We start from the raw sequence: 12,003 nt of genomic DNA, 5'->3' as shown, positions 1-12,003 counted from the left end.
CTGTCGTTTATCTAAATGGTCTAAAAGAGCTTGGGGCGAGCGTAGGAAACCTCGGAAAATCTAAAACGGACCGTTTGACCCAAGCGCCCCCACGCTCTCCCATCGACTCTTATTCACTTGTTCGCTATGAGGGTTGGCGCCGTTTGATCACGTGATTGATAGTATTTCGTTTTCAAGGGATGTTGGAAACAGAGAATGAGGGCCAGTGGTACCTCCTTTCCCTTCCCCTGTATACTTGTCTCATTCCTTTTTAGCGGAGCTAAATTTTGGGCTCTGCTATAGTTATTTTTGGAATCAAAACTGCGCTGAAGTTTGTTCTGATACTATGCGTTTGATGCAGATTATTTGACACAGCATGAGTTTTTTGTTTTTCATCTCTATTTTATTTTAATCGTCAATTACAAGCCATACACTGTGCTTGTTCACTTGTTCTTGGTCACTCACTCGTTTGCAAACCATTCACTGCAGAAATGGCAGTCTTTGTTGCCACAATGGGGAGTTTGGCATTCACACTGCTTCATACATCGGCATGATGGCTCTTTCCATCGAAGAAACTGAAAAATGATCAAGAATATCCATAGTAAAGTATATTACAATACAACAGCAGATGCCATTTTTAGTTTTTGAGGTTTCTCGAAAAGCCTAGTAGCATAAGGAATTCAGGCCCATACCCAGGGTTGACTTAGGTGGGGTGCACAGTCAAAGGTATCATATGGAAAAAGGATAGTATTTAACGATCCTTTAAAAATAAATGACCAACATCTTGCCGGCCAAGGTGGGAAGGGGGGTGCAAGCCCTGCGCATCCCCCTCTGTACGCGCTGGACTTGATGGAAATTGTAATTCTCCTTAGCCTCCTCCGCAGGCGTCGTTAGAAAACCGGTAATAAATAGGAATTGCTTCGCTGGTGGAGGAGGGAAGGGAAGGAGGTAACAGAAGTTGTTGTTAGGCTAAATTGATCTGAGTCTAACACTAACAATGGACGTAGCTTTTTTTTTGGCTCTTAATAAATAAGTCAATAACCGTAAACCGCGAAGTCTAGAGAAACCGCGATACCGCGAAATAAAGTACGAAAAACCGCGCCAGATAAGGCATCACCGCAAACTAATTCTAATTAGAATTGTATTTGCTGGAGGCGGTCACATTCGTGGTTGTCCAGCCTCTTCCATTGTATCGTCCAGGGGTGAAAAATCGAGAAAAAGTACTTACACAGCCCGGCATTACTGGCGGACAGGAGCTTGTTCCACTCAGTGCAGCAACGATGTCTTTCACCTCCATCTCTTTGCCTTTCATACAATCTTTAAAGCATTGGTGCTCGTTGTTGATTTCATTGCCACACCACATAGGCCAACCACCGCTAATTAGAAACTTGGGAACACCTGGCAGAATTGGATTATTATCCCCTGAAAGATGTGAGCACAGATTATAATCGACTGCTGAATGAGATATATATATATGTATAACAATGCAATACAATGTTTTCAAACTATGGTATCTCTCGCAGCCGTTCTGGACTTTGCTAGGCGGGGCTAGCGCCTGAATGAAAAAAATTCATCATGATTGTGGAGGCTAAAGTCCCCCAGATTTAGAAAAGCCCTGTAATTTTTTGTCACTACCTCCCTGTGTCAAGATTGGCTAATTTTGGCGCCTGCTGCCTTCATTGAATGTGGTATGTTGCGCGGACTTCCTCTCAGGAATCGAACCCTTATTCTCAGTCAACCGTTGTCTACGTCGTTGTCTACACCGTTTTTTCCTCACTTTTTGTATTTGTTATTAAAGGGGGAATGAGTGAGTAAAATGGCTCGCTCCATAATACTCAGGACATATCACAAAAAAAAAAACGAAGGAGTGCAAAGTGAAGCCTGATTTCTTCTTTAATCTCCCACTTATTTTTATCGGTAAGAAACTCTATACAAATGCTCATAATTTATTTGAATAGAAGCCCAGGGCTTGGGTTACCTGTGGTGAGAGTTTCTACTTACATTGGGCCAAGGCAAAAGGCACCAGACACAAGGCAAGAAAAGTCAACTTGATCATCTTGCTAAAAACATAAGACAACATCAGTGACATCAAAGGGAGAATGCCATTTTTATTACGATGCTATGTAAAGGAGCACAGAAAAATGTGTTTCGATTTGCGAAATGTCGAAGTGAAAAAAGATGCACGAAAGTGCAGCAGGAGCCTTGAAGAGCTGAGAGAAATAGACTTTTTACTGCAGCCAAACTCCTCGGAAAGCATTCGAGCGTTATATGATCTCTTGTTTTGTCCTTTGAGCCCAAGTTTGCCAAAGGGACCTTGAAAGAATAGCATTCAGTCTACTTACGGCTTGATATTAGTATCGCAGAGTCTTTCTTTTCGCAGTTGGCTTGCTCCTTTTCATGAATGTGAGCAAGTTACCTCTCGTCCTTTTATACCATTTAACGAGAACAGCTGTGTGTGAATTGTGAGATTTCGCGCTTTCTATAGGATAAGTAGGTACTCATACCATTTGTTAGCTTTGATTTAAGAATTTTTTTAAGGCGGATTCAAGACGTGACCCTCCTTTTTAATTACAACACGACAAGAAGACTTTCATGTTTTATTCTGTATTTGTCAAATCTCGAGTCACTCTAAAAGCTCATTGAAAATTTTTAGAACATTTGTGGACATTAAAAGACATGTGGAGGAGTAGGAAAGGGTCTAAACCACCATAAGATGGCCAAACTGGTGTGTTTGACGGAGGAGGCGGGAGAAAAACAGGGAGCAATAGTCTGATGTCATAACTTCTTTTCAGGAAAGTCTTTTTTTTCGGCCCGATCTGAGTCTAACAATGGACGTAGCTTTTTTCGGTTTGCAGGCAAATGTTAGCAATGAGCTTACACGTCGTGGTTTTAAAGGCAATTGTACAAATTGTTGTTTTAATGTCGGCTTGTAGCACGCGAATACGACCAGACGACCTATCAGCTTGTAAGTCGCTCAAGCAGGTGCGTAAATTACAAAGGAATAAAATGTATTTTTTATCTAATTTGGATAAGGAGGTACTTACGTCTGTTGCTTTTAATGTAATAAAGTTGCCGTACCAGAGTACCAGAGTCGAGTATTCGTGGCGTCTTCTTTACATATTACACAAGAGCCTCAAAAATGGCTCTCAAGGTGAAATTATTATCTGAAGAAAAATGTCTGGGAGTCCAAAAACCTCGTCAAATGTCAACGGACAGACACCTCGACATGGTTAAACCTTTATAGAACCTCCATTTTAGCCTCTTCTTGCCGGCGGGACCGCGCGTGGCTTCGAAACCAAAATAGCGACCGAATAAAAAAAAACAATCCACCATCTGCAGGGATAAAAACGTTCGTGTTTCTCAGGCCGCGGTCTATCGGTTTATCTCCGCCCCCCCTCTCCCCCCCCCCCCCCTCTCTCTCTCTCTCTGATTTATTTTGTTCCGTTTTTTTTATCTCTCCTCTTGCTCAGTCTTTGAAGGGTTAAACGAACAGATATCCTTTTTAAGGTTAGGACACGATAGAAACAGAAGTGCGACGTTTGATGAGTAGAAACAATGGCTGTATGTGGGAGCAAGCTCAGTTATTAAATTTCCTGTGAGGTAGATCCCAGCTCATTTCATATCCTTTCATATGTCCTTTTGACTCTAGGTCCTGGAAAAGGGATTGATACATCCAGTCAACTCCCATTGTTGGCTAATTCGTACCCCCCGGGGGGGGGACTCCAATATTATAATGACGGGGATGCTCGAAGGGAATTTCATTTTTACCCCTAAAAGGTACGAACAAAATATAGACTTTTAAACTACTTTTATTGCCGCAGATTACAACATTTTACTGCAAGTCTTTTTCTCAACCTCCCGTTGTCCATTTCATTAATTTTTTTTTTAATATCAGCTTGTTCTGACCCCTAAAAGGTCGGTCACAAAAAAATGCCAGCGATTAAAAAAAAACTTGATTTTTACCCCTAAAAGGTACTAGGAGCATCCCCGTCATCTCGGTATAGGGAGTCCCTCCCCCGGAAGCGGACCTTTTCTCTAAGGAAGCTTGCCCTAGTTCGCATTGGTACTCATTTTTCCTTCATCAGAGCAGACCTTCAGTCCGAATCCCCCGAACCCCCCCTGGCTACGGGCCTGGCGGATAATGATAAGGGAATGTAGGTAGGGTAGCGGGCAAAAAACGAGAAAGGCAAATAAAGTAAAGGGTCTGCGTTCTGGTTGTGAGAGAAGTGACTAAGGTAATAAAATACGAGAAAATAACAAAGGGACAAAGAAATACGTGCAGCACATAAATGTAAATGATTTACGGTAAATAATGAATAGGATATTTCAAAAAGCTCTTTGACATGCAAAGCAGACTTACATGTGTTCTAGCACTCACAAGGTTTATCATCAGTCCGGGAGGCAAAACCACGTACTAGTCAAATGCGAGGGGAAGTAGTAAAACTGGGAGCCGAGGGGTACTAGACAAGGGCAGATCTAGCTTTTTGGTTTGAACCAAAAATTTTCGTCATTATTTTACCTTTGTAACGATTTTGGAATGAAAAGATACAATGAAAACAATAAAAAAAGAAAGCCCAAGGCCCCCCCCCCCAGTAGCCAATTCAGCTTTCACGGATACCTCGTTCTTATTATTGGCTTCTCCTTTTTTACGGAACAGAAATACAATCCCCGACGAGACCGAATCACAGAGAAGTGAGTGAAAATATTATCCCGTTATAAATAAAGGGACACTTCCTATTCGGAACAACGAATTATTGTTTCGCAGGGGTTGTCCGTAGGAGCGAGGAGTTGACTGTATTACGGGCGGTGTAGCCCAAAGTACATTATTTATGTGTCTTTTTAGTCCCCACCCACCCTCCCAAAGCTTATGGTAAGTATATTCCACTGAGAAATCAGTGTGAAGGGTATCCCTTGTGGCAGGGAGCTGTGGCCCGGTTGCCATGGTTCCCTGGGTAGCGCTTGGTCGGGCGACCAGTACGCGCTCCGATACCTAACCCCAACTTATCTGACGATGAGTTTAATTAAAATTTGACACTATATAAGATTCTATACCGACACACAGATAGATATCAAATAGTCTGCCCCTTTGAATGTCTCACAAAAGTCAAACTCTCACCCTCTTTCTCTGCCTTGTTTCCAGGCGAAATGAACCTCCCCACACCCCCTTGCCCCGAAAACAAATTGAGCAAATAAAAGAATGGGAAATATTTCCAGATCATTTATGGGATACCTGTGTAATAGGTACCAGTCCCTATCAGAACGAGCATTTGTTCAAGTATTCGAGTTGTTCTCACTCTCTCTCGTCTAAAAAGTAACATGGAAATCAGTTTTTCTGGAAAAAGAGCTCTTGTCACGGGCGCCGGAAAGGGTAAGTACCATGATCCAGGATTAGGCTGAGTCGATGTTAATAGGATCGATTGAAATAAAGATCGAAGATACCCGCGCATTTGCCAAATTTCACTTGGAAGTCGACTCCGTATTCTATATAAATCTAATAAATCAATTAATGAATATTCTTTTCAAATTTAGTCATTATGTGAACGTGGTATATAATTGAGAAGCTTTAGCTTTACTGAGATGTTGACTTTTGAGAGAGGAGGGTGGGGGGGAGGGTGAATCACGTCACCATTTGTGACGGTTCACGCGAAAACCAAACATGGCTCTCACAATAACTAGATTCCCTCCTCTCAACTTCTGTATAACTTTGTAGTAATGCCTTTTTTAAACTTGAAGGAATTGGCCGCTGCACTGCTAAGGCTCTTGTGAAGTGTGGTGCAGATGTTGTGGCATTATCACGGACACAATCTGACCTAGACTCACTCAAAGCTGAGGTAACACCCTCTTATCCCTCATTAGAAGCCAAGGTGCAATAACACTCATCCTCCTCTCCCTTATTAGAAACTTAGGTACAACAACATCCATGCCTCCCCTCCCTTATTAAAAGCTTGGATGCAACACATCCACACCCTCCCCTCCCTCATTAGAAGCCGAGCTTCTTCAGCCCCTTCCTCTCCACTTTTCATGTGAGGTACAGCAACAACCACCCTCCCCTCCCCCACAAAGGTAAAACAATACTAATTCCCTCCTCCCTGAGGTACAAAAACAGACACTCTACCCTCTTTTTTATACAGATGTATGTTAACAACAATCTACCCACCGCTAATTATTTGAGTTTTTCATCACTTGAAACTGGGGTAATATAACATACTCCCTTACTATCCCTAGCTAATATTGCCTCTCCCTTGTTGATGTACAGTTGAAGCTCTCGTAAGCGACCACCTTGGGAACTGAAAATTGTGGTTGTTAATGGAGCTGGTCGCTTACGGGAGCTTAATTAAAATGGAATCTAAAAGTTATCGTAATAATAACAAATCTGTAATATTTTGTTTTATTGCTTGATTTCAAAAATGGGTATTTGACTTATCATGAGAGTGAGTTGTTTTATTTAATAGCAATTAATTTTACGCAAAGTAGCTTGTTATGCTCGTTTATATCGACGACTTGAGCTTTTCTTCATGAGAATATTTTCTGCGTCTTTCTACGACTATCGCATGGCTTCTTTTGTTAGCCGATTTCTAAAGCGTGCAACAAACAAGTGGATGGCTATTGTAACTGAAAAAAGGATAAATCGTGGAGCTGGCAATGGACTACAGATTCCTTGCATTTATACATTTTCTGGAGACAAAGAAATGTCAATCCCATGGTTGAAAGTTAGAAAATTGTAATTATAAAATTCTTTAATGTTTGCCTACTGGAAAGGCAGCTTTTGTGAAACATTACAATATTTCTGCTTTATATGTGATTTCAGCATGCATTGGATATGATGTTTATCAGGTGCTGACTGATGTTGTAAAGCCAAAAATCATTGTGGTTGCTTACGAGAGCTTAACCCATTGACTCCTGGCTTTTTTGGAGCTGAATTTACAAAAAACAGACTGAAAACAGATACCTCCCCCCCTATTCTGAGTTTTATACAGCCCGTCAAAGTCAAACACAGCTGCACCTAGTCAGCGGTATCCAAGCTTTCCAACAGTGCTTTGCGGTCCCCACTTTTAATTCCTCGTCGATGTGCTGAAGCCAGCACAAGTTGATGGTTGCTTGTATTTTTCATCAAAAATACAGCTATGAGCATATTATGGGAGTGTCTCAGGACATCATGAAGTCTTTTGGGGCATAATTGAGTGCTTTGCTTATGGATATTTGCAAGCAAAGGTGGATTCATGATGATTTTTTCTTGTTTGGCTTTGCCCGGATGAGAAAATAATTTTCTAATGAATCACCACAGCTCTCCTAAATGCTGTCTTTTCTGAAACCAAATTGATTCCAAAATTGTTTACACTGCTATTCTGGGTCTGTATGGCCTGGAATTGATTTGTTTGGCTTTGGGGTGAAAAGACTTATAAAAAACCATCTGACTTTGGGGAGAGGAGTGTTGACTGGCCCTCCCCTCGTGAATTTTCCCCTGGATCTCCCAGAATGCTTTGCAATACGTAAACATATTTTCGTGGTTGTACAATCCTTCAAGGAATGGTCATTGTGTTTTGAGGCCAAGGAAATGTACCTGGAGGATCAGAATAAAGGTATCTATTTGTGTCTTGAGCTGTGTTTGCTGATCTCTCTCCCTTGTGTGGTATTTTGAGCGTTTTATTGAGAGGGGTGATTCTGCTTTTCACTCCTTGTTCGATTTGAGATTTGTCAAAGAACCTGTGCTATTATTTGGCTTAAGAGTAGATGCCAACACCTTGGTTGGATGCATATCTGCAAGACCATTTATCCCTTAGACTGATACCTGAGTATCTTCATCTTGTTGTGTTTATTTTGAATTTATGAATTTTTTGGGTTGTGGGTACTTCCCAAAGCCGGTACAGGCCGGTTCAGGGGTCAATGTGTTTACCAACACACCCTAAAAATCATGCTTGCCTCACTGCCTGAGAACAATGCATTTTTCGCAAGCTTAGGTGCATACAACAGTGTAGGCAAATTCTGCTTGATATACAAACAAGCCTCCTTTAAGTTATGGCTGATATTCTAACAGATAATTCTTATGTTAAAACCATTAGGGAAACCACAGGGAGCCCAAATTCTATAAAAATATTTGCCTTTATAAATTCAAAGCAGCAGTGTCAACCCACTTTTGGTACTTTTCCTGTATATTCACCGTTAAAGTAATCTTATCACAAAACCTTGCCTGAATCTGATGTTTTCTTGGGCATTTTTTTCTAAAAAAGCTATGCATATCATCCCTATCAATGAGTCCAGTCATGTCCAAGTAAAAAAAATTCTATTTTCTAGGTTAAAGATATTCACTTGCTAGAAATGGCATATATGTGATCCAATCCACTGGTGTATGTCACAGCACAAGTCTAAAAAGGTCTAGTTATTTTGATTAAAATCTAGGGGTGGTTGATTAACCCATTGACTCCTGGCTTTTTTGGAGCTGAATTTACAAAAAACAGACTGAAAACAGATACCTCCCCCCCTATTCTGAGTTTTATACAGCCCGTCAAAGTCAAACACAGCTGCACCTAGTCAGCGGTATCCAAGCTTTCCAACAGTGCTTTGCGGGCCCCACCTTTAATCCCTCGTCGATGTGCTGAAGCCAGCACAAGTTGATGGTTGCTTGTATTTTTCATCAAAAATACAGCTATGAGCATATTATGGGAGTGTCTCAGGACATCATGAAGTCTTTTGGGGCATAATTGAGTGCTTTGCTTATGGATATTTGCAAGCAAAGGTGGATTCATGATGATTTTTTCTTGTTTGGCTTTGCCCGGATGAGAAAATAATTTTCTAATGAATCACCACAGCTCTCCTAAATGCTGTCTTTTCTGAAACCAAATTGATTCCAAAATTGTTTACACTGCTATTCTGGGTCTGTATGGCCTGGAATTGATTTGTTTGGCTTTGGGGTGAAAAGACTTATAAAAAACCATCTGACTTTGGGGAGAGGAGTGTTGACTGGCCCTCCCCTCGTGAATTTTCCCCTGTATCTCCCAGAATGCTTTGCAATACGTAAACATATTTTCGTGGTTGTACAATCCTTCAAGGAATGGTCATTGTGTTTTGAGGCCAAGGAAATGTACCTGGAGGATCAGAATAAAGGTATCTATTTGTGTCTTGAGCTGTGTTTGCTGATCTCTCTCCCTTGTGTGGTATTTTGAGCGTTTTATTGAGAGGGGTGATTCTGCTTTTCTCTCCTTGTTCGATTTGAGATTTGTCAAAGAACCTGTGCTATTATTTGGCTTAAGAGTAGATGCCAACACCTTGGTTGGATGCATATCTGCAAGACCATTTATCCCTTAGACTGATACCTGAGTATCTTCATCTTGTTGTGTTTATTTTGAATTTATGAATTTTTTGGGTTGTGGGTACTTCCCAAAGCCGGTACAGGCCGGTTCAGGGGTCAATGTGTTAAAAATAAAAAAAAATTCCAGTTGGTGATTTGAAATTGTGGTCATTAACGGAACGGCCGCACCGCTTATGAGGGCTTAGAGTTACAGACTTTGTGTGACAATTCAATCAGTGATTCAATATTGTGGTGATAATCGGAGCTGGTCGCTTACGAGAGCAGTTGCTCAGAGAGCTTCGACTGTATGTAGATAACTCAAGCTGAAGTGATACCCAGCTCCCCTGTCATCTCACCCCTGTTTCCCTAGGTCCCCTTCCCCTCCCTTATACTACATAAGCACTTGTTTTTGAAGTATCGAGAAGTTTATTCCCTGTGTGCATTATGTGGCTAATTAAACTGAACTAAACTGCTACTTTCTTTGTTTCAGTCTCCATCTATACAAACCCACCATATTGACGTCCAAAACACTAGTGATGTCAGAGATCTTATAAAAGGCCTAGGTGACATTCATCTACTTGTTAACAATGCTGGAGTGGGTAGATTGCATCTTTTTGAAGACATCGAACCTGAAGACTATGATATGTAAGAAATTAAAGAGTGATTTAACCGAACACACTGGAAAAAGAACTCTGACTCTCGAGCATTCAAATTCTCATGTTCTGTTCCTTCTGTTATTAGTGTTTTTGGAGTCAATGTGAAAGCTGCTTTATTTGTGGCACAGGTAACAATCTTGTGTATTTTTTAATTTGAAATCTTGAAAGCACAAAGTAGACTCATGAGGTTTTGTTACGTATTTCAGGCAGTGGCAAGAAAAATGAAGGCACAGGGAAGTGGCGGAGCAATTGTTAACGTTTCAAGCCAAGCGTCTCAAGCACCATTGATGGAACATACCTTATATTGTACGTGTGCATCATTATTCTGTTTTGCAAAATTGGGCGAGCACTAAAAGGTGATTATTTTAGGTGCAAGCAAAGCAGCATTGGACATGATCACCAAAGTCATGGCCCTAGAGCTTGGCAAGCACAAGGTTGGTGGAGATCTCAATAAAACTTTGACACTAGCAAGCTAATTATGTGAAGTTTTTCAAATACACCACCACCCAGTTTATTGCAGTTTTAGTTAGGCCCCTTGTTTTAACTCCCTACTCACCTCTGACTAGCCAATGGTCCTGTTGCCTGATGATAAATCACAGCCTTGGAATTCTGACAGAAAAAGAGGGGGGCCAAAAAAGGGCTAATGCTTAGCATTTCAGCTAAACTACTCTATGTTTTCACAGAAGTGCATACATAGGATTTCATCCTTCCATTGATTCATCTCCACAATTCCACTACACCTATGCAGACCACCATGACGCCCACAAAGATGTGGATTTCATCAGCTTTCTTTCTCCTCTTATGGTGAATTGGTTGTGTAAACTATGATCTCCTAACATAAATTCAGCCAACACAGTTTCGGAGAGAGTTTGTCAGTGTAAGGATGATCTTGTTTGTTTCGATGTTTTTTGTTTGTTTTTATGCAGATACGGGTGAACTCTGTTAACCCCACCGTGGTACTGACAGATATGGGCAAGATGGCATGGGCAGATCCAGTAAAGGCTGGACCTATGCTTGCAAGTATACCCCTTGGACGATTTGCAGGTTTGTTACTGAAATACTTTTATTTCATATCAGTCATAAGCCTTGTTGCCCAAACATTTGCAAGGGGAGGAGCGCGAGTCTGAAGTGGGTTGCTTATTTTAAAAATATTGCATGTGATGATTAATTAAAAAAAATACTTATCTAACAGGGTCTTTTTAAAGAAAAAAGGCTTGTTTGCTCATTCTTACATTATTTTGGGAGAGATGCTCTTTGGGGGGAAAGGAGGCATAAATATTTTGAGCCTTAGAGGGGTCGCTTATTCAAAGACCTGGAAATGCTACTCAACTATTCCAGGAACATTTTTGTACTGCCACAACAAAAATTTTTTTCATGCTACATTATCTTGCATGTCTCATGCTACATGTGGTCTTAACATAGTTCTGTTTTATTACCAGAGGAGCAAGATGTAGTTGATGCTATTCTGTACCTGTTGAGTGACAAGGCTGCTATGATACATGGAACATGTCTCCCAGTCGATGGTGGCAAACTAATAGGCTGAGTTATTCCAATTTTTCATTGAATTATGATCAAATTTATTTTATGAAAAGCACTTATTTTACATGAATGTATTCTGAAATAAGAAAACTATAGATTCTAAGGATATTTGGGGTCCTTTAAAATTCCGTCTATTGGGGTTGGGATCTTATTTCTGGAACTAAGGTTTTCCATATCAAAATGTAGGTGTATATTTTTTAAAAATGCTTACGAAAACAGACCTCTTCTCTCACCATTAATTATACATGAAAAACAGTCTTTACAATATAATTGTATATAAATCCAATATAATGTTGGTGTCTTGTTTTTTACTCCTTGGCATCTGCTATTCCACCTGGTGTCACTGCAAATGTGGCTTCGTTCTCAGGCAGGTCAGGGCTGGCAAAAAGTACAATTAAAGTTCTTATTTGCGAGTTTTGATCGAATTGGGGGCTTCCAAAGCATGCCGTGCATTGCTGCAATGTGTCTCCCATCAAACTCAATCATCATATCAATCCACCATGTAATTGAACACCCAGCAGTCCCCAACAGTGGGCATCATGG

At 40.8% G+C, this 12,003-nt stretch overlaps 3 protein-coding genes across 3 annotated transcripts in view; 1 reads left to right on the top strand and 2 right to left on the bottom strand.

The window, feature by feature from the left end:
• Positions 1 to 360: 360 nt before the first annotated feature.
• Positions 361 to 2,398, bottom strand: LOC116616628. Its single transcript, XM_032378618.2, has 4 exons — positions 2,322 to 2,398; positions 1,981 to 2,039; positions 1,208 to 1,401; positions 361 to 554 (listed from the first exon to the last, which is right to left on the bottom strand). The coding sequence occupies exons 2-4, from the start codon at positions 2,033 to 2,035 to the stop codon at positions 441 to 443; spliced, it is 363 nt and encodes a 120-aa protein (XP_032234509.2). The 5' UTR covers positions 2,036 to 2,039; positions 2,322 to 2,398; the 3' UTR covers positions 361 to 440.
• A 2,815-nt stretch (positions 2,399 to 5,213) lies between these two features.
• LOC5509620 (L-xylulose reductase) lies at positions 5,214 to 11,746 on the top strand. Its single transcript, XM_001630100.3, has 8 exons — positions 5,214 to 5,347; positions 5,713 to 5,810; positions 9,756 to 9,910; positions 10,007 to 10,049; positions 10,128 to 10,227; positions 10,291 to 10,355; positions 10,848 to 10,965; positions 11,361 to 11,746. Exons 1-8 carry the CDS (start codon positions 5,296 to 5,298, stop codon positions 11,462 to 11,464), a joined length of 735 nt encoding a protein of 244 aa, XP_001630150.1. The 5' UTR covers positions 5,214 to 5,295; the 3' UTR covers positions 11,465 to 11,746.
• LOC116616594 (meiotic recombination protein DMC1/LIM15 homolog) overlaps positions 11,475 to 12,003 on the bottom strand; it is a 36,779-nt gene continuing 36,250 nt past the window's right edge. Inside the window, exon 19 of the mRNA XM_048719704.1 lies at positions 11,475 to 11,838. Within this exon, the coding sequence (XP_048575661.1) occupies positions 11,769 to 11,838 (70 nt within the window). The 3' untranslated portion in view covers positions 11,475 to 11,768. The remainder of the gene's footprint in view (positions 11,839 to 12,003) is intronic.

This window comes from Nematostella vectensis, chromosome 12 (assembly GCF_932526225.1).
Source record: "Nematostella vectensis chromosome 12, jaNemVect1.1, whole genome shotgun sequence".
Classification (NCBI taxonomy): domain Eukaryota; kingdom Metazoa; phylum Cnidaria; class Anthozoa; order Actiniaria; family Edwardsiidae; genus Nematostella; species Nematostella vectensis.
This window is presented reverse-complemented; position numbering and strand designations above follow the sequence as displayed.